Source organism: Xyrauchen texanus, chromosome 32, assembly GCF_025860055.1.
Source record: "Xyrauchen texanus isolate HMW12.3.18 chromosome 32, RBS_HiC_50CHRs, whole genome shotgun sequence".
Classification (NCBI taxonomy): domain Eukaryota; kingdom Metazoa; phylum Chordata; class Actinopteri; order Cypriniformes; family Catostomidae; genus Xyrauchen; species Xyrauchen texanus.
Window position 1 is genome coordinate 37,740,366 of NC_068307.1, and position 22,669 is coordinate 37,763,034.

General features: G+C 37.0%; 2 protein-coding genes and 1 long non-coding RNA gene across 6 annotated transcripts in view; 2 read left to right on the forward strand and 1 right to left on the reverse strand.

Annotated features, from left to right (window-relative positions):
• mon1a (MON1 secretory trafficking family member A) overlaps positions 1-22,669 on the reverse strand; it is a 59,231-nt gene that overhangs the window by 30,441 nt on the left and 6,121 nt on the right. Inside the window, exons 2-3 of one of the 4 annotated variants that reach the window (XM_052101317.1) lie at positions 19,888-20,032; positions 666-889 (exon numbers count right to left, since the gene is read on the reverse strand). In XM_052101317.1, coding sequence (XP_051957277.1) covers positions 666-889; positions 19,888-19,922 — 259 coding nt within the window. In that variant the 5' untranslated portion in view covers positions 19,923-20,032. Of the gene's footprint in view, positions 1-665; positions 890-5,237; positions 5,304-5,455; positions 5,537-19,887; positions 20,033-22,669 lie in introns of those variants that run through there. The other 3 variants (XM_052101319.1, XM_052101318.1, XM_052101320.1) reach the window with 3 other exon arrangements.
• Positions 5,567-17,606, forward strand: traip (TRAF-interacting protein). The gene is made up of 16 exons (XM_052101321.1): positions 5,567-5,691; positions 5,825-5,929; positions 6,197-6,254; positions 6,378-6,464; positions 6,564-6,603; positions 8,391-8,518; positions 8,635-8,729; positions 8,912-9,025; positions 9,265-9,352; positions 9,638-9,727; positions 11,879-11,967; positions 15,699-15,851; positions 15,928-15,967; positions 16,070-16,180; positions 16,337-16,387; positions 16,882-17,606. Exons 2-16 carry the CDS (start codon positions 5,832-5,834, stop codon positions 16,996-16,998), a joined length of 1,359 nt encoding a protein of 452 aa, XP_051957281.1. The 5' UTR covers positions 5,567-5,691; positions 5,825-5,831; the 3' UTR covers positions 16,999-17,606.
• On the forward strand, positions 21,442-22,639 carry LOC127625896 (uncharacterized). Its single transcript, XR_007968380.1, has 4 exons — positions 21,442-21,519; positions 21,839-21,912; positions 22,063-22,346; positions 22,453-22,639. It is a non-coding gene; the product is annotated as an uncharacterized LOC127625896 (long non-coding RNA).

Genomic DNA, 22,669 nt, shown 5'->3' on the forward strand with positions numbered 1-22,669 from the left:
AGGTGTGCTGCTACCGCATCCTCGCATGAGGCGCAAGTGGAGCGAGGCATCTTAAAAAAGACGCTCGTACTCTTTTGTGAAGTTCTTAAGAACTAGCTTGCTTTTAAAAAGGATACGTCGCCGGATGGCGTAGCTCGCAGGACGGCTGAAGGTGGCGAAGACGGCCGGCTTCTTCGAACGCTGTCCACGCTTGCTTGATGCCCCTCGAACGGCGACGCGGCTTCCAGTTCAGTGATGCGAAGAGCTTCGCTGAAGAGATGAAAATCAGGGTTCCAGCCTACGAACTACGCTTATATGCACTCTAGTCACGCCCATTTTGGCGGGCTTTGATGCAGTGAGCGCGCGGACGCCTCTCATTGGATGCGAGTTCGCCCAAGCTCGTCTATAGGCTGCAGCAGTTGCCGCAGAGCAACCTATGAGCTCGCTAGATAGCCCGCTCAAGGTCTGCAGCTGCCGCACTGCGTTGACAATGGATACAAAAATTAAGGATAATTTTTTGGCTTCAATATCTCAGAAAAGATGAATCTTTCCCGTAGCGTAAGCTAGCTTACGCAATACGAGAAAACCTCTCGTAAGAGAACTTCATTCCCCTCACTCAGTCTAAACAGAAATAAACATCCCAGACAAAAACAAATAATTCACACAGTGTGAATTATTAAACTAACCTGGCTCAGTCCCTTCCACCAGGCCAGGGGTCGGACTGTCTGATCGGTCCTGCTGGAGTCGATCCACAGGCATCAAGTTGCCATTTTTAACCTCCCAGGGTACACCCTTATTGTGGACATCTGCTGCCATCCTGGTATCGGGCACAAGACAAACCCAGCAGAAGAGAGGGGACAGTGTATTACACCACCAGTCAGTGCCAGGAACTTGATTCACTGCATGATCCCTACACCACAAAGACAAGAAATAATAAACATTATTGCTTACTATACACACCATTGAAACTATACTCACTGAGACAAAGAGTGTTATAAACCAGCCCTGAATGTCTTAGTACAATCCATAGAGTTTACACCAGTGTCTGGTAGTAAAATTATAGCCGTAACTGACAAAAATAAATATTAAAAGAGGAATCATTCACCCAGGGTATCAGCAGGTTCAAAGGAATGAATTTTCTTTAGGCCAAATAAAAGAAAACTGTAAGACTACATTAAATAATTAATTAGCAGGTAAATACAAAACCAATGAGGCTACTTTGATGTCTCTGGACATGTTTTTTATATTTTATAGTTAATTTGTGTTTTCTTTTTTAAAATAAGTTAATACAACATTAAAACTCTATATGAATTCATTATGAATGCATGTAGCCTAAAGTATGTAGCCTATATTGTGACCTTTTTCTTTAGTCTTTTGCTTTTCAGCAAGACATGATGCAATAGACAATCCTTTGGCAACATCACCGTTTAAGCCAAACACGGAAGTGGTGGTTTCATGTGCTTTTGGAATTATCCTACTTCCCTTTCTAAAGTGGTAATTACGAGTACGTCGTGTTCACGTGTTGGAAAGAATGGGAAAAATTAACGATGCCAGGTTCATTCATACATATTTCTTGAGGAACATTTATTTTGTCACCATATTACATATCACTCAGTTAGCAGATGATAATGGAATTTGTCAAATACAAGTTATTTTCACAGTGTAAAAATGTACAACATGCATAGAATTGTTGTTGATATACATAAATTAATTTGACCAAAACGGAAAGCACTAACAATTAGCTGTAATTAGAAAATTGAAACAACCTGTCATTCACTACAGAAACCGTACTCTCCTCTGCCATGTTGAAAGTTGGACTCCGCCATTGTCGGAAACTCTGGTTTCATAGTTTTTCATAGACTCGAGGGTTGTCTGTGTGCAAATCCCAAGTGGGAAACTCGTATTTACGATAATTCCGATAGCACGTGAAGGCAGCATAACACAACAGTCAATGGGCTTTCTGCCACCACATCTGCACATGTGCTTAAATTGAATAAACAAGAGGATTGTTCTATGTTTGATTTTTAATGGAAATGGAAACCAGGCTGTGAGGGGAAAGACTTGCCCGTAAGTTCAGTAAATATGCAATTGCTTGCACTTCCCTAAACTCTAAACAATAAACTCAAGCGTCAGCTGCTAAATGATGGATGCCTGTGGGAACCGTCACGATGTTTAGAGAAAAGATTGAGTTAAATATGTCTGGCAACACTTAGCACAAACTCATTCACCTGTAAAATAGTCAGAAGAAACCATTGCCATGCAAATCTATTACCCTTTATTAGAGGCAAAGCCCTGAAAGGGCGTAGTTTCTATTGTGTTTGTTCATTTTTATATTATTATTAGGCTATTATTCTTCCGCATCTGAGTCTATGGCAACCCATAAAAAATACTGACACCAGTGTGTGGCGTCACCCACCAGTTTGAAATTATTTCCATTTTTTATGATATTTATGGTAAAAATTCTAATTTAATTTAATTTCTCAGCCCTTTTGACAGCCTGGAAAGTAGGTACATTGACACAATTTTATTTATTTATTTATTTATTTATTTGAATTTCACCTCATAATCTTTAATCAAAATGTCATAACACGATCTTCCGATGAAACAACAGACTTCTCTCTGGTGATGTATGCAGGACTTCTCCAATCTTTTAGTCTGCTTAAACCCTGCCACAACCATGTGTAGAGTTGAAAGAAGCATAATTTGCATGTTGGTGAATATGGCAAGGTGTATTTTCATCTGTTTTCCTTCAAAACTATCGTTCCTTAACCCAAACTTCCTTGATTACAGGTCAGCTGACTTGAATTTACAATCTGAAAGAGGACGAATAACGGATTCACCATTGTGTTCGAGACATTTCACATCTGAATTAGACTTAAAAGGTTTTATTAAACATGCTTACTAACAATAAAGAGGACATTCACTGAAAGACATTCACTGAATTAAAGGGAAAAATACTTTTGATTAAGTTTAATTCGGTGAAGAAATTCACTGCAAAAAAATCCTCTTGTTGTCAAGTGTTTTTGCCTTGTTTTCCATTTAAAATTGTATAAAACTCCTCAAAACAAGATACATTTACTTGAGAAGCAACATATAAGATATTTAGGCTTGCTTTAAGAGAATGTATCTTAAATAGAAGTGTATTTTTTCACTAGGTTATACTTCTGCAAGTGCAGTAAAGACAAAAATAAAAGTTAAACACATTGAAACCACTGCAAACACGTCTGATAAGAACACTGCATATCAGCGCATTAGCATACAGTTGCCGATCCTAGGGTACCGAAACTATCGGAAACATCATGCTGACTTTACGTGTGATCATGTTAGTTCTCTGTGATGTTTCATCCTGTGGATGGCCCTAAAACCTCAGCTGAGCAACAGACTGTCTCCCTAACTTCATTGTATGATGTGTTTGTTTGTGCTGTCTTTGATTTGAATAATTTGTATTGTTGTATTTCTCCCTTGTTAATTGCTGTACAATCGCTGGATGTAAATGTAATAGAAACACTTTGCTCAGAAGCCTGATACAAAAGCACAGCAGTGCCTGGACATTCTTATTGGAACTCACAGAGATAATTTTTATACTTCTAGTAAATAATATAATATTTGTTGTGATGGTGGTTTTGGGGCAGGGGTCCGTGAAGAATTTGGGGTTCAAAAGATGAAAAAAGTTGAGAAACCCTGCATTAAAGAGACAAAACTTCTCAGAGATAACCTGTTAATGTGGAACTCTGCACAAATATAGCTTCCTATATTTATATATTAATCATTGCAAATATATTCACTGGTGGCCAAAAGTTTGGAATAATGTACAGGTTTTGCTCTTATGGAAAGAAATTGTTACTTTTATTCACCAAAGTGGCATTCAACTGATCACAACGTACAGTCTGTACAGTAATAATGTGAAAAATTACAATTAAAAAATTTATTACAATTTGAAAAACTTCTTAAACTAATTAAAAGAGTTCTCATCAAAAAATCCTCCACGTGCAGCAATGACTGCTTTGCACATCCTTGGCATTCTAGCTGTCAGTTTGTCCAGATACGCAGGTTATATTTCACCCCACGCTTCCTGTAGCACTTGCCATAGATGTCTTGTCAGGCACTTCTCACGCACTTTACAGTCTAGCTGATCCCACAAAAGCTCAATGAGGTTAAGATCCATAACACACTTTTCCAATTTTCTGTTGTCTAATGTCTTTGTTTCTTTGCCAACTAAAATCTTTTCTTTTTGTGGTTATCTCTTTGCAATTCTTCCCTTAAGGCACGCACCCCGGAGTCTTCTCTTTACTGTTGTATATGAAGCTGGTCTTAAGCAGGTAGAATTCAATTAATCTGTCAGCTGAGGACATGTGAGGCATCTATTTCTCAAACTATAGACTCTGTATAATACTTATCCTCTTGTTCAGTTGTGCATCTGGCCTTCCACATCTCTTTACGTTCTTGTTAGAGCCAGTTGTACTTTGTCTTTGAAGACTGTACATCATTGTATGAAATCTTCAGTTTTTTGGCCATTTCAAGCATTCGAATAGCCTTCATTCTGCAACACAATGATTGACTGACGAGTTTCTAGAGAAGACGGTTTCTTTCTTGCCATGTTTGACCTTATATTGACCTTAAGACGTGAGAGTATATTGCACTTTGGCAACTCAAAAACGAACACAAAGATAATGTTAGGCGTCACTTAAAAAGGAAATAGCTTTCAGCAATGTTTGATATAATGGCAAGTGATTTTCTAGCACCAAATTAGCAATTTAGCATAATTACTTAAGGATAAGGTGTTGGAGTGATGGCTGCTGGAAATGGGGCCTGACTAGTTTTGATTAAAAAAATGACTTTTTTCAAATAGTGATGGTGCTGTTTTTTTTTTTTTTTCTTACATCAGTAATTTTTATGACTATGTGATCATTTGAATGCCACTTGGTGAATTAAAGTACAAATTTCCTTCTTAAACAGCAAAATATGAACAGTATTCCAAACTTTTTATAAAAATCGATTTTTAATCAGGAAGACGATTTTAAAATCGTTTGGCTCAAGAATCGCGATTTGTAACAGAATCAATTTGTTGCTCTCCTAATCCTAGTGTAAATCCTCCCACGACACAAGCTAACGCAGTAGCACTACCCCTCAAGGCTAAACCATTACAACATTTTAATTTCAATTTAAGACATCTTTACCCAGCTATATGTAACCAAGCCAGGTCTAACTAATGCTGCCCGTAAAGTGTTGGCACTAATTATATCATGATTTGCACTTACTGTACCTCCAAGGGTCCTTATCCAAATCAGTGTACTAGTCTTGGGTCAAAAATCAACTCAGAACTGTCACTGAAGTCATCACGCGGCAAACGCACTACGGGAAATGTAGTTTGCTTCTCGAAAATATATGTTTTTGTAAATGAGTAATACGTCCACTATGTGTAATTATTCTCCTGTAAAATTAATGTAGACAAGTAAATCGTATAAATCCCGTTTACCTTTTTCAACCGTTAACTTGATCCCAATAAGTTTTCCGTGAATTTTCTCAGCACTTGGGCTCATGTTGATGACGCGAAGGCGGAGTCATTACGTTTGAAATAAGCGCGGCACTTCACTGGACCCGGGAGCTTCGAATCTACACTAAAGATATACCTGACATTACAAACATGATACATTAATTTAATTAATCATCTTTGCGTATATAAGATCTCTCGATCGTTTCAGCATCGTCTGGGTGAGTAAAAACGAATGCAGATAAATAAATGAATATGTGGTACAGTGTATTACATTCATAGTAATAAACACAACACAGAACTGCAATCAGAAGAGTTATTTTGACCTTAAATGTGTCTAATATTATCTAATAGATCCACGATGCCCATTCGAGCTTACTGTACCATCTGCTCGGATTTCTTTGATAACTCCAAAGATGTTGCTGCAATTCACTGTGGTCACACTTTTCACTATGCCTGGTGAGTGTTATCTGCCTTAATACTGGATGTTTTCTACTTGATGTGACTTTATTGGTAACACTTTAATAAGTTTTATAATATTTAAATACCATAACATTGTGTAATGCAATGCAACCACAGATCACTAGTTAAGCTTGTTTAAACAATGTATCATGAAACACTTATTCATAAACCTGTTCATAAATTCAATTATGGATATATTACATGTTATATAATGTTTGTTATGACATGTAATTACTTTTCACATTTCTTTTCATTTCAACAAAGCCTTCTCCAGTGGTTTCAGTCTGCCCCAAACAAAACTTGTCCACAATGCAGGAAACAGGTAAACCAATTGCTTAGTTATTGAACCGATTTAATCTTCTTATTTAAAAATGTTTAAATAAACAATGTATTTATATATCAGAGGATTGAACTGAATTGGAATCCTCACTTTTTCTGTTTTTAGGTCAGCACGCGACACATTATCAACAAACTGTTTTTTGACATAGTCCCAGAAGACAACGGGATGCCAATGGATCCTGAAAGTTTACAGGTGATATAAAACCCTACAATTATAATTCACTCTATGCTTAGAGTTATTTAAAACAATATATTGACAGCATTGGCTCGATTCTTATTGTTTTGATTGCAGAATGAGCTTGACCGAATGAAAGCAGTGTTTAGTGAAAAAGGTAAGACAAAACTAACTTGTTCATCTTGATCTGTCCATCCATCCCCACACTTAAAGGGGTCATGAAATGCTCTTATTTTTAGTTTTATTATCTTCCCTGTGGTCCACTGATAATGTTAGTTACGTTTTTTTGCATTAAAACAGGCATAGTGTTTTAATATATTATAATTTCCATCCTGTCTCTGGTCCTCTGTCTGAAACGCTCAGTGCTGTACTCGTGTGTATAGATTTATGATCAAACTGACAACATGTACACATGAGTACATCACTGCCTTTGCTTACGAAGAGGCTGTAGCTGGTGAAAAACGAGTGATTAAAAGATAATCACATTTTAATGTTTTGAATCACAATACTTTAAGCTCCTCCTTAAAACTTCAATACCTACTGTTCTGATTGGCTAACATCGTGCAGCCCCTCAAATTCCTTAATCGGAAGAAAATGAACAAGCTCCACAGCATTATAAAACACAATTTCAGGGGTTACACATAACACACATCCAACACATTACATCTGAATATATTAAACTCTTAATCTTGAACACAACTGTTAACACTCACACCTTGTCTTCACTGAACATGAGTGTTGCATCAAAAGCAATAGAACTCTATAAGCAATGATGCTGTCTACCATGGAAGTGTCCAATGCAGTGTGTCATGCCGACAGTAAACAGATGTCCCGTTCCATTTTCTCCTGCAGGCGCTGGTGCTACTACTGCCAACAACACAAATAAATGGTTTAGAAAGTTTGTGTTGTCAACACACCTGGTGTAGGCAGCCTCAAGCTGTGCGCTGTGGACGTTCCCGGTGTAAACAGGATGTCAGCACCATACTGACATCTATCAAACAGTCATGACATTTGAAATATTCATGAATGGAACTGTTTACTTACTGTTTTGCAATGGGTCCAAATGTTTTAAACTGCCCTATCCTTCAATAACAGTTCCTTTCCAAAGCTTGAATCATTTTATGACTGTTCACAAGCAATATACGCTGAAGACACATCCACATGACTCACGTACATAGTCCAGTGCACGGTGTAAACTAGACCCACACACGTCCAGTTTCCAGTATCATCCCACACTGAAATGCACATTGCCGGAAACGCATCTAAACGGTCAAAGACGTCCATGCAGTGCATATTTTCATACACCAACAATTAAAAATAATACAGACGGGCGAAAGAATGCATCGTTGATGCGTTTGTGCTTAACACAGCAAGAGGCAGCAGCTGAATGACAGAGAATGGATTCTCCTCTTCAGAGTTGTCACTTGACATGGCAACTTTTAAAAGCAGCCTGAGATATGTATCAAGCAGTCAAAGACGTCAGACTGTGCATGTTTAAATACAAAAATAATTTAAAATAGTCCAGATGGGTCCCCTTTGGTGTTCAGGAATAGTTTGGACATAGTAGGCTTTTTTGTCCTTCTCTTTCTGTTTACAAACTGAAGCACCTGTGGGCAGTGCCAAGGGTGTGTTGATGTAAAAATAGGCTTTGAAGTTTTTAAGCTGTAGAGGCGGTCATGAATAAATGTACCCTTAAGGCATAGGGTAGTCGTGGAAGTACAGAACAAGGCGTTTTTGCAGCTTGGTTTCAATAAAAGCTTTTATTGCATAGGGGGTCAAGTTTTGAGTTCTGAAATTTACCGTATGTTTTTATAGAAGAAAGACCTCTTGTATGTCAAAATATCAAGGAATTTTAAAATGGTAAAAATTGTAATCCTCATGACATGACCCCTTTAATCAGATGCTATGCTTTTGTTAAACCTTTGCATTTGTTTTGTATTTCAGAAAAAGAATGGAGGGACAAGCAGAAATCAGTAGATGCTCTAAAAGAGACAATAGAGAGACAGAAGAAAGACCTGGATAGAGTCAGGAAAGAAATTGGTGACAAAGAGATGCTGTGTTCTGTCCTCCGGGTATGTGCCTTTATCCTCTAATTCCTGGACATTTTGGTGTACATTTTTAAGGTAAATTTTGGTTGAATCTAGCGGCCTTAGGTCAGCATCTGTCTGCATTGTGTTGTAAAATTCAGAAACAGATGAGCTTCTTGGAGAGTCAACAATGTGAGAGCCAGGTGGCCAAGGAGGAAGCCAAGCGACTCAGAGTGAAAATGAAAACCTATGAGAGGTACCAATCATGTGCCTTTTTTAAAATGTTTTATAAAGATAAAGAACTTGTAGTTGCCCAATCTTCCATGCTGTCAGATAGTGTGCAACATCAGTGACCTTCAAACGTCACCGTTTATGTACGTTTAGGGTCATGGCATATTGTAAATGCAGATTTAATTACGGTTTTATTTTGTCCTGTAGTTTAGATCTGGTGTTACAGGGTCAGAGGGCAGAGGTGGAGGCCATGATCACTGATATGGGTGTTGGTCAGTCGGCTGTTGAACAGCTATCCATATACTGTATCTCTCTGAAAAAGTAAGATCTACTCTCCTGCCCTGTGGTCAACAAAAAACACTTTCTTACTGCTGTATATTTTTGTATGCTGTGTAATCATTTAGCTTGGAACCTCAAACCTCATTAGTTTTACTTCCCCAACCTATTAAAACTTTAATAAACACACATACTAGTTTTGTCTCCCTTCAAATGCTGCAGTTTTTTATATTTAAAGAGCAAAGAGAGAACCGTGCTCAAATTCATATTTTCTTTTTCCTCAGGGAGTACGACAACCTGAAAGGAAGCCTGAAGACTTCAAATGAGATGTGTGAGAAGCTAAAAAGGGAACTGATCTCTTCTAACAGCAAGGTCACTCTCTAAAACTGTCCATCAAAAATCTCAATCAAATCGAGCGGTCATCTTTTGTTGCAACTGTCTCTATGGCCCAAACATAAAATATTTTTGAATATTAGCAATGGCCCGGCAGTCAAGACACTGAATTCTGTGTCTGATTGCTAATTAAAAAAAAAAAAAAACGTTTTACTGTAGAAGTGTCTCATTCGCACACGTGTGTGTGTGTGTGTGTGTGTGTGTGTGTGTGTGTGTGTGTGTGTGTGTGTGTGTGTGTTTTTTTTTTTTTTTTTTTTACTATAGTTTCAGAAAGCCACAAAAGAGACAAACAGAACAAAGGAGGACATGAAGGCACTTCAGAACGATCTGTCCAACGCAGACAAAGAGATCACTGTGAGAGAATCAAAATTGCTTATCTGGTTAACTGTATTGATAATTTTTTTCCAGTTTGATACAAACGTTTAAAGAAATCGTTCACCTAAAAATGAATATTCTGTCATTATTTACTCACCCTTATGTCATTCCGAACCTATTTGACTTTCTTGATTCTACGAATTACAAAAGGAGATATTTTATAGAATGTTGCGATCACTGATTTACATATCAAAGTAGTGGTATATAGTAACTCACTTTAAAGCTTAAAAACAACCTAAAAATTGTCATAGAAGTGGTGTGCATCATTTCATGTCTTCTCAAGGCATACGATCGCTTTGTATGATGAACAGACTTGGAGTAATATCAGTCAAAATAGTCTGATGTTTTTGATGTGTCGCCATCATTAATGTGATTTGTGCTCTGTTTACACAAATTGATCAATAATTAGATTTTAGAATGAATAAAAAGCTGTGTCCCAAACAACACACAAAACACTATGTACTTACAAAATATGCTATGCACTCAGCTATGAAGCGTATGAATTTTCAAAGTGTATTATCATCCCAAATGGAACACAAAGTTTTTTTACAACACTGAAGCATTCATGTATTACAGCTGATGGAAGTGACTGTTCAAGCACAAGTGATGTGTTGCTGCTAGCTTTAGCACGTTAGCCAATCTCAGTTCAACACATGTATCTTAAACAACGTACATATTCGCACCACTTGGGGTGATGATAAAGCATTCAACTCACATTTGTAATGTGCTGTCTTCACAGAAGTTTCGCTAGCTGCTACATTCTTCATTATTTACAACAGTTATATCAGACAAGTGGCATAGCCAGGTAATTCTGCCCCTTCTGCTATGTACGGCAAGCCACGTGCACTGAGTGCATGAAGTGTTCAACATTCCATACTCTGTTTTGACGGTTGAAAAAGTCCATCATTCAGGTACTTAAAGTACAGTTCTTTTTGCTGCATTTTCAGTGTAAACATACTACTCACACTACTTACACTAAAAAATGTGGTAAAACAGTGTAGAAATATGTGGCTTGGGACGCATCTTCAGTCTGTTCATTATACACAGTGATCGTATGCCTTCAGAAGACTTATGATACAGAAGTTACGTGGACTAATTTGATTACACTTTTGGAAGCTTTTTAAACCTATAAAGGGAGTTACTATCAACTGCTATGGTATGGAAATCAGCTATTGCCAAAACAATTAGATCCTTTTGTGTTCCACAGAAAAATTGATTCATAGGGGTTTAGAATAGAGGTAGACTGATATATCAGTTTTACCAATTAATCTGTGTCGACAGTGTCTTTTTTGGAAATATCGGTTATCTGCAAAAATCTAGCTGATATTTGCACATTGAACCTCATCTGGTTTCATCTATAAATACATACAACTCTTCATTTGGTAAATATATAGGCTATAAAAGGCTTACTATGGCAAATAGATCATAACTAAACCTAAATATAGATCATAACTGAGCCAAGTCTCTGTAATTTCAAAATAAGAGTCCCTTGTATGTTTTGGGCCTGCTTGTATTATAACGCCCACGTTAAGCATCAAATCTTCATTTGTTTCTGGTTATTATTGGGATTTTGGTTGAACAAACTGCATCTGGGATTTTATTCATTTTGGACTCTTTTAGCCACTATGTCTGTGCCCGTATTTGTAAGGAAAGACTTAGAATTCTTTTGTTAAAATTTCATAAATAGATTTTGAAAACTATCGGCCGATTAATCGGTTATCTGTCTTTTCCGCCAACTTTAGTTATCAGTATTGGCATAATACACTATCCGTCAACCTCTATTTTGGAAAGACATAAGGTTGATTAAATAATGACTGAACTTAAATGTTTTGGTGATCTATTCCTTTAAAAGTATCTTGAGGTTAAAAGTAGCATAATTTGTTCACAAATGAAATTGAAGGAAAAGATGAACTGACATGGAACTTCCATTATAATCCTAGTGTATATGTAGAAAAATGCATTTGAGATTAAAAATACATTTTGGTGTTTTACAGACAAGTGTAGTAGGTCAACAACAGCTGCAAACAAATTGGTATTCAGAACAGCCACTAGAGGGCGTACATCACCCTTTGGATTTCACTTTCAACTGTGTGGTTCTAAACATTTGATATGAAATCTGATTCTTAACAGAGCCTGAAGAAGAAGGTGGAAATACTACAGAGGACATTAAGCACTCCCACCCGCACTAATGAGGCCATCAGCAGACTGGTGTTTGAAAGGTGTGGAATCAGGTTTATTATTTCTCTTCAGTGTATTTCTATGGGATCAAAATTCCATCAGTATAAAAAAAATACAATAATAAAAAATAATAAGCGTAAAAATAAATAAATAGCACAGATCAAAACATAAGCATGAATTAAAAATAAATAAACACATTTAAAATGTGCTGCAAAAAAATATATATATATAAATGTTAAAGCAAAGTCATCTGAACTGCAAACAAAATCATGTTTTCTTTGGTTATATTACTGTTTTTTTGTGCTTTCTGAAAATCTGTGAGTAGTTTCAAGTACTGTAAATCAGGGGGTGTTTTGCATCCCTATTGGTCCACTAGTTCTTGATCGACAACTCCTCCTTTAGCCAATCATTCAAAGAGGGGAGGTGACGTCACTCCAATGCAGCTCCAACGGTGCTGCTCAATATTATATTATTTGTGGTTGATAGATACACTGTTTGTGTCTGTTGAGTATTATCTGCCAGCTCTAGGAAACAATTTATTGTCTGAGTAGATCATTATCATAGTCCACGAACACATGTATTGAGCCAGATGAATTTAGTTAGCAGAGTCTTTAGTTTAGGCATTATTTAAGACTTCCTTGTTTGTAGGTTATTGGCTGCATATTTTAAAAAACAAGGCTGAGTTGGTGTGGATGTTTGATGCATATTTTTACAAGCTGTACGAATATAGTCTTGAGTTCAGAACCCAACTTGATCCACTTTTCCATGTTGCTGAATGTGCCGTTATGTACTGATCCTACATTGGCATTGTTGGCACGGCTACATGTAGTTTCTTTCTCCACAATACTGCAGCGAAATCAGAAACAAGTGGCCAAGCGCCCCAACGTCAATAAATAATGCAGTAAATTTGTCTTGATGTTGGACATTCTTTAATCACAAATGGTTGGAAATTTAGGGACTGAATCTAAAGATACAGCAACATTGGAGCATACATATCCAAAACATTTACAAACATTTCCATAGCACAGAGTATACAACTTCAGTAACATTTGAAGAAAATGACTATACAACTGACTCCAAAGTGTGCATGTAGGTGTCAGCAATAATGCACACCTTTTTAGATTTTTGATCTAATAAAATAAACAATATCCAATTATATGTCAGCATTTCTATATTCATCACTATTGTAATAGGCCTTGGTGTCAGGATCTGGATTTTATTTAATGGAAAAGCAGATCAAGTTGGGTTCTGAACTCGTGACTACATTGGTACAGCTAGTAAAAACATCCACACCAACCCAGTCTTGTTTTTTTTTTTTAAGATATGCAGCCAATAACCTACAAACAAGGAAGTATTAAATAATTCCTAAACTAAAGACTCTGCAAACAAAATTCATCTGGCTCTATACATGTGTTCATGGACTATGATAATGGCCTACTCGGACAACACATTGTTTTCTAGAACTGGCTGAAAATACTCAAAACAGACACAAACAGTGTATTTATCAACCACAAATAATATAATATTGAGCAGTAGCCATCGGAGTTGCATTGAAGTGACGTCACCTCCCCTCTTCGAATGAATGGCTAATGGAAGTTTTGGAAAAACAAGTGCAGAACTTGGAAACAAAAGCAAAGAAAAATACAGCATAAGCGTACAATAATTATTATTTTTTAAATATGACCTTAATTGTCAGAGCGCAAAAAAACAGTAATATAACCAAAGAACACGTGATTTTGTTTGCAATTCTGATGAGTTTGCTTTAATTTTTCTTTTCTTTTTTTTACGTGTTTATATATATTTGATTCATGCTTGTTATTTATGCTAATTATTTTGATGTGCACTTTTTATTTATTTTTGTACATATTCTTTTTTTTTTTCACGTATTATTTTTTTATTCATTATTTTTGGATCCGTGACCGCAATACATTTGACAGGATTTTTATCCCATATTTTTCTTTAGTCAAAAAGGGTCTTTGATGTAAACAGACTTTTTGTTGAATAATTGCAGTTTATTAATATGTAATAATTAAATGCATGTCACGTTTAGATTGGATATTAGTTATTTTTAATCGTCTAAGCTCCTGGAACTTTTTGAATTTTGCACAATTTATTTTACTTTATTGTGCTTTGTGAAATCAAATCAAACTAAACTTAATTTAATAAACACCTTATTATTTATATCTATTATAGGACTAGTTATAATATACAGACTGTACCCATTAGTAAACCACTTTACTGAGTTGGGACTGCGCAAGTGAAAATATTTGTTTCCAACTCCATAACAGATATTGTTTTCCTTTTATTAGCCTCTTAATGATTGAAGTGATTTTTAGGAATATCCAAAAACAAGGGCAGTTTATAATAAACAGCATTCAAACAGAACATAATTACACAAGGAAAACTTTGTCCGAGTTAGTCCATAAGTCTTGGAGGTTCAGACTACAAAGCCCTTGTCCTTATATTTACAGTGCAGTGCCATAAGCATAGGTAAGACCATGCTAGTTTTAGTAGTATTTGAATTTGTCAAGGTTCAACGTGTTGTGCATTCTGAGATACTATTCTGCTCAATACAAGCACAGAACTGTTGCTCACTGGTTGTTTTTGGCCCCATTCTGAGTAAACTCTAGAGACTGTTGTGTGTGAAAATCCCAGGAGATCAGCAGTTTCAGAAATACTCAGACCAACCTTTCTGGCACCACCAATTACCATGGTCAAAATCACTGAGATCACATTTTTCCCCATTTTGATGGTGGATGTGAACATTATGTATTACACTGCTGCCACAAGATTGGCTGATTAGATAATCGCATAAATAAGTAGATGTACAGGTGTTCCTAATAAAGTGTTGTTATGAATTTATTCTAAACAAAAATTATTAGGGTTTCCCAGCAGCACAATTTGTGGGTAGCCTGTAGGGTAGGGTAAAAATATAGATTTTCCGATGCATCGCAATCTTCATTTGAACGATATCAATTCTTAAATCACAAGTTCAATCTGTTACTCTCTGCGCAACCCTCTACTACGATGAAAGGAAATCACTTGCATTTGCAACAAAATTTCACACTATTCAACTAAAAATTTATATATTTGGTAACTGGCTGGTAAATGTTTAGATTAAATTCACCAGTGTAGTATAGTGTAGTATAGTATAGTGGTATAGTGGTGGAGTATTCAGCAGCAAGATCCTTTCACTGCATGTTGAGACAAAAACTTCTGTGTAATGTGTGTCCAAAGACAAGATCCAGGCAACCCATTTGTTATTGAATAATGTCCCTTTTAATATCCTTTCTGTTCTTTACAGTCAGTTGTTGATCAAAAAAAAATTTAAAAAAATAAACATTCTAATCATGCACAGCATGGATGAGGTAAAGCCATTTTAGTCCCTTACACATACTGTAAGTTTTATGGTCTGCACCGCGATTGGAAGGCCAGTTCAGGTGCGAGCACTACAGTGATACAGTAGGATAAAGCAGAACGGTGCGAGGTTCTGTGATTGCCTGTGCCACACTCATGCGAAAACCTGGCTTGAGTAGTGCCACACAAATGCGCGATTCCGATGAGAAGCATATTTAGCACTTATAAAGTGCAGAACGTGAGACGAATATCATGGAATTTGCTTCTGCAGCATGAAAATTCACATTGGTGTCTGCAGGAAAACCCCTGTTATTTTATCTTTAGCTACATCGTACCTTTGGTAGATTAAATACTTTGATCCAGGAGAATTGATTTGATTGATTAGCTTAATGCTTTGTTCATCTCTGTATTGCAGTCCTGCTCCTCTGGAGTTGAAGCCAGGTCATGGTCCGCACACAGACTCTCAGGAAATTGACCTCAACCTGACCTTTGACGTTAACACACCTGAACATGTGGAGAAGAAGCCTGTCCAGGTCCCATCTAAGAAGATGCGTCTCGACCCTTCAGTGTGGGTTTCCATTTTATATTGTTATTTAGTTGTCTGGTTCGTTTCAGAAATTTATTTATTTATCATTTTTCCACAGATCTTCATCCAACAAAATGGAAAATGCACTGGGACGTAATGTATGTACCAAATCAAGATATTTATATTTGAGAATACAGCAAAATTGGTATTAAGGCAGTTTGAGTAGTATACAGATGTAATGTTTATATCTTTGCTTTCAGAACACTCGTGTTAAAGATGAAGACGTTTTGATGGGCCCCATGTTACGGAACTCTCTACTCTTCAGAAAAAACACGTTTGGGAGCATGCTGGACCCATCCAAATTTGGCACTGTAAGATTTATATCTCTCTCTTTTTTTGTAAGTTCCCTTAAAAAAATCTGAGCTAACACGTGCATACATCTTGAAACTTGTATCTTATTTATATGCTTTTTATTTTTTTGTATTTTGTTTTTCAACTTTAATGCATTATTACTTTATTCACACCAGGTAAGAACTGGCTATGATGGACTTGGTGGAAGAGCCAAATTTATCCAACCTGTATCCTTGTTCCATGATAATAATTGTATTTCTACAATCATACTTGGGGGAAAAAATATTTGAAGTTCTTTTTATTTGGGTAAGATTAATTGTCAACATGGACATGTGTGAATGGGTAGCTGACAGTAAACATTGAAAGTTTACATGTTCTGTGGTATGACATGCTATACTTCATCTAAACTAATTTAAACATCATTATACTATGTAGCTATTATGAGCTCATTAATGTAGAGACTACATGAAATATTTGTACTTTTACAAATTAATTTGTCACACCACCAACTAAGATAAAATGTGAACTAGTGAAGGCAAAAAGACAATAAAAAATACTTAAAAGAAATGGTGACCGGTGACAGTACCTAAGAGATGTACACTTTCCCTTATACACTCGTGTAGATTTTAACCTTCAAAAAATCATTCTCATAGAGATGTTATGCATCAGCTACCCACCGTTCCATTTATTAATGTTTCCTTAACTGTAGTACGTGCACTAGTCACCTCTTTCTGAGATTCGACCCCTCGCCATGAAGTCAAAGAGGAAGAAGGTGTCAAGACCTGTTACAAGCAAGCCTACCTCCAGTCTGACCACTCTGGATAGTTTCTTGGAATAAAAATGTTTAACTTTTCAGACTTCTGCCATAGATATTGTCCCATATTGCCTGCTGAACTATTGACCCAACTAGAGCAATTTTAATATGGGAAGTGGGGATGTCTGCTGATGTTGATTATTGGTCATTCAAAGCCAAGAAAGTCATACAATCATTCCTTGAGTGAGTCCTGGCCCTTTCACAGACAAGACGCCTGAACTGGATGAGGCGGTTATAAGCAGAAAAATCCTAAATGCCCTTTTCTGTAATTTTCAGAAAAGACTGAAAATCTATTATGAAAAATGACCAGTACTGTTGTGTTTGGGAGACCACCCATGAGAATATCATTGACCACACGCTTAGCTCATAGACTGAAGCTGATTTAAATATATTGTACTTTTGTGTGTCTCCATTCAACAGACAAGTATTGTATTTAATGAGGTGTCTATGACTTTGCCATCGCAAACGACTCAGTCAAAATTTAACAAAGCTATATTTCTCTTATTGAACTATCTTTAATTAAACAATTTGAAAGTTTTAGATTTTAGTATGGTCAGTTTATATATTTAATTAGCTTTTGTTATTATGTTATTTGTCTTCCCCATGAATTTTTTCCCTTTTGTCTTCTTTGATTTTTCTCCCAGATATATGTTTTCGTGTAATTTTTGTCTCTGTACAGATGAGTATATTTTGAAATGAGCAATAAAATGTAGCTTTTTTGTTAATCTCAAAAAAAAAATCTCTTTGTACATCAACACTATCCAGAAGCACTTCCAGCTTGTCTGGTCTCGGTCTCATTTTAGATGGAAAGAAGAACAGTGGAACTGTGTTTTTTGGTCTGAAGGGTCCACATTTCAAATTTTTTTTAAAAACAAAGCCACCGTGTTATCTGGGCCATAGAGGAAAAGGGCGATCCAAACTGTTATTAGCATCAGGTCCAAAAGCCAGTGTCTGTATGGGCCAGGGATATGTCAGTGCTCATGGTTTGGGGAACTCTCACATCTCTGAGGGCACCATTAATGCAGACAGATATGTACACATTTTGGAGCAACATATACTATCATCCAGCACCGTCTTTTCTAGGGATGTTCCAGCAGGAAACAACATACTGCCCAGATTTCAAGTGCTTGGCTGTGTAATCAGAGAGTGCGGGTGCTAGATTGCCTGCCTGCAGTCCTGACCTGTCTCCAATTGAGAATGTGTGGTGCATTATGAAGCAAACCATATGGCAGCAAAGACCCCATACAATTGTGCAGCTGAAGACCTGCATAATGGATGAATGGGGGAAAATTCCACTTTTTAAACTTAACAAACTTGTGTCTTCAGTGCCAAAATGCTTAATAAGTGTTGAAGAAATGGTGATGTTTAATGGTGGTAAGCACTTGACTGTACCAAATATTTTGGAGTGTGTTGCAATCTGATTTGAAATTACTTTACATAAAAAAATTTCACAAGGTAAAACATCATATAATGTGTAGTTGTAGTGCTTTCAATAAACCAAAGGGTGAATATAATTTACAAATCAGTAATTTTTGTGTTTATTAACAGTTTTCATACTGTCCCAACTTTTTTGATATTGGGGTTGTATTATAAATGCTTTCCTTTTTTACTTTAGTTCATAAAACTCAAAATGATAGAGCAGGTCAAATATTGGTTAAGTTAAACATCCATTATTTACTACAGATGCAGTAACAAGCAGAATTAGAAAAAATATTGAATGAGGTGGGACACAGATTTTTGAATCTTGCTTGGAGTTATTTGCCATACGCCCACATCAGTGAAGTTAGTACTTGCTGTTCATTGATATAACCAGCAGGGAGCGCTAAGAGCTAGTATATTTCAAGGGACGGTTCACACAAAAATGAAAATTCTCTCATTTGCTCACTCTCATGCCATCCCATATGTGAATAACTTTCTGTCTTCTGCTGAACACAAATATATGTATAAAAAAAACTGTTTTAGCTCTGTAGGTCCTTACATTGCAAGTGAATGGGTATCAATATTTTGAAGCTCCAAAAAGCACAGAATGGCAGCGTAAGAATGTTTAATTTTTTAGATTTAGAGATGTTTAGAATTTAAAGTCGTCTGGGGCTCGAACTGCGGCTGCATCTCTCTTCCTTCGATGACACTATGGTGCTAGATCACTTAATTAAACTTTCCATCCACGGCGCCAACAGAATGAAAGATGTTTAAATCTACATCTTCAGAAGTGATATAAGTGTGGATGAGAAACAGATTAATATTTGAGTCCTTTTTTACAATTAAATCCGTGAAATTCTACGTGTGTGTGTGTGTGGAGATAGATGGAGAGAAAGAGATAGATAGATAGATAGATAGATAGATAGATAGATAGATATTTCATTTTAATTAAGAAAATAAAATCTAAAGTGATTACATTTTTGTGTATATTCCATTTTTTATTGATTAACTACTTTACCTCATATGTTGTCAGTCCAGTACTAAGAACCAGTGCATCCAGTGCATATATTTCATTTTGACATGTTTTTCCATGCAAGAACTACCATACTGATTTATTTCAACACATCATAATAATCTTGAAAATGATTAGAACTCCTTAAAAATATAATTAATGGTATTAACGTCCATACACAACAAAACCCCTTTCTTAAAATATGTTTAATTGAGACAGCTAATGTAAAGCCAGAGCTAATAGATCCCATTGAAGACCTTTGTGATATCCTGTGGAGAACCATTACAATCTTATCTACAGTTCTGGCACTCAACATCATTACATGCCTGTAAGCCTTTTTGTGGAGTGGTCCTCTCAAGCAAATCCAGGCTTTGCAATTTTTGTCCAATTTGTTTCATTTATGAAGTGTGTGGACTACCTGCTGAATGGTGTTCATACTCTGTAAGGGTTCCATCATGCTAAGGAGTTTGGGATTTACTCACCATACACAAAGGGAATCTTTTGTTGATGGTGTCATTACTGATATTGAAAGGCTCTCATGGAGAAGGTAATTGTGCTGTAGAGGTTATTATTTCACCACAGCCTCTTGTGATGCTTCCTGAGTACTCATAATTCTGTTTGAGGTACCTGTACGCACACACAGAGAGAGAGAGAGACAGAAACCAGTAACAGCTGTTAGTGTCATTTTATTTTTTTCTTTCATGGTCACTCTCTACAACTAAATAAACACTTATTTATCTGTATATGCAAAAGGGGCAGATAATAAAAATGCATCTGCTGGAATCAGGGGCGAAATGGCCAACGGGAGCACCGGGTGTTTTCCCTGTGGGCCACTGGGTAATTTGGGCTGGCCTGGTGCTGCGCAAAAACTGGCTCGTCCTACAGGCAATATAGGCGGCTGCCCTGGGCTCCAACATATCCGCGTGGACCCCATTCCAGAGCGCATATTCAGTACACTCTGTACGTTAAAGCTAATACAATGGCTTTTATTTTGAAATTTTGTCAAAAAAAATGTGGTCTTTTATTTTTTAATTATATACACATCGGAGCGCATATCTGTAAGTGCATATTAACTAGGGCTGGGAATTGATTCTAAAAAGAATCCGGGGAAGGCTTTTTGTGTTTATTTCCTTGACCATTGAAATACTACACATGTGACCCGTCACGGAAACCAGTGACACAAGTTGGCAGCACAACTTGTGAGCAAAATGAGAAACAAGTGTTTTTTTCCAAAATTGGTGATTTCCGCTTTTTTGCAGAATCTGTTAGTTGAGATCATGAAGAAGCCTCTCCATGTTTGAGATAACAGTATTGGTATATTTAAAAGCGTACATTTTGAGGTTGAAATCGGCTTGTTTTTCGGAGATTCTAGCATGCAGTAGGGGCGTGTCATTGTCTGTGTGTATTTCCGTACTGAATAGCCGCGGCGCTTTTGCCCCCGCCCCCAACAGCGTGGCTACTTATTATGCAGCGCTCTAGCCGGCTCTATCTGATATCAAAATTCAATGAAGATGGACGCCGCAAAGAATGTCGCAGACGAGCTGAACCGTGGCCGTTACAACGAAAATGTTTTGAAGTACTTCTTCGACAAGCCGGATGCTTATGAACAAGCGTTCACTGATTCTGAAGACGATCTGAGCGACGATGAAAGTGGCATGATAAGACTGAATAATATCCCTAATCTACAACTGAGCGAAGATGAAGACGAGGAAGAATGTATCGGACTGGCGTCAGAGCGAGTTGGACCGTAAGATATCAGAGGCTATATCGATAGTAACATTTGATGGGGATATAGATAGAGAAATGGGGAAAATCCGTAACTTTGACTGTAAATGTTACACGAGGAGAAAAGAGAACTCTCTGCATGGGAGACAGTCTTGTAGCCAGAAGCTTTCTCCAGACATTATGTACAACATACGGCTGGATTCTTTAGCTGCGGAAAAAGAGTGGCAGGACATGCGAATTATTGGACATTTAGAGGCAAACAGGCGCACAGTGCAAACTTCGGAGATGGTTACATCCACAAAGAAGACCCGAAAGAGAAAGTGTGCCCGAACGACTTATTTCATTGGAGGCAACGAGATCTGCAAGAATACTTTTCTGTTTCTTATGGGGTGAGTTTCCATAAACATCAAAGTTTGTCGTTTTTTGTTCATTCTAAGAACACGTTACACGTTATCTCATGTTTAGTCCATGTTTAGACCTTCCAATACCTACCTATTGTTTTTAGCTAGCTCAGGACTGTCGTTTTAATTGTAGCGTTAGCTGCTAATCGTTAGCATCATATCACTTGCCAAAACCCCCATTACTATAATGAGCTTTAAGATGGTAATGTGAGCTTCTGCTATTAATTTGAATAATGCTTCAATTGCTTGAATTGACTGGTGTTAATGACTTAATTTAGGATTTTTTAATCCTTTGACTTCGAACCAGGTCTAACCACTAACTGAGGTCTAAACCAGGACTAAAACAAGACTAAACCAGGAAGTACAGATACAAGCTCTAAAGTAAGTAAAAGTAAAAAGTATTCATCATAAAATTTACTTCAGTAAAGTAAAAGTACCTATAATTTGTACAATACATTTTGATATAGGTGACAAGATGCCTGTTAGCAAGACCATGATGTTAAACGTTTTTCTTATTTCCCCTTTTTTCAGCATTGGCAGAGACACCCTGGCTGATATAGTCAAACACTATGAGGAGAATGGGGCAAGACCACGTTTGAGGAAGAAGCACTCATTGCCACGTCCACCAGCCAGGTTCATCAGCCCTGAGGATATCAACAGAGTTGTGGACTTCATAAAACACTATGCAGAAGACAATGCCATCATGCTGCCTGGCCGACAGCCTGGGCATAAGGATTGGCATGTGAAGTTGCTGCCAACTCATGTGTCCAAGGCCTCAGTGTGGCGTCTCTACGTGAAGTCTGCTAAGGAGCTTGGTATGTGTAAACATTGATTTAAAATTGAGTGCTTATAAAGTGAAATAATGCGGAGCACTATTAGCAATTACAATACAATTAACCATAAGCAATATCTGTTTTTCAGGTGAGCGTGCAGTTTGTAAAACCAGCTTCAAAGCACTGTGGAACCGACTTCTCCCACACATCAAAAGTTGCCGGCCACGCACAGATCTCTGCTGGCAGTGCCAAAGCAATAACGAGCAGCTGATACGAAGTGCAAACCTCCCAGATGATAGAAAGTCTGAAGCAGTAAAGAAGCAACAAGATCATCTTTCCCTTGTGCAGAAAGAGAGGGCTGTTTA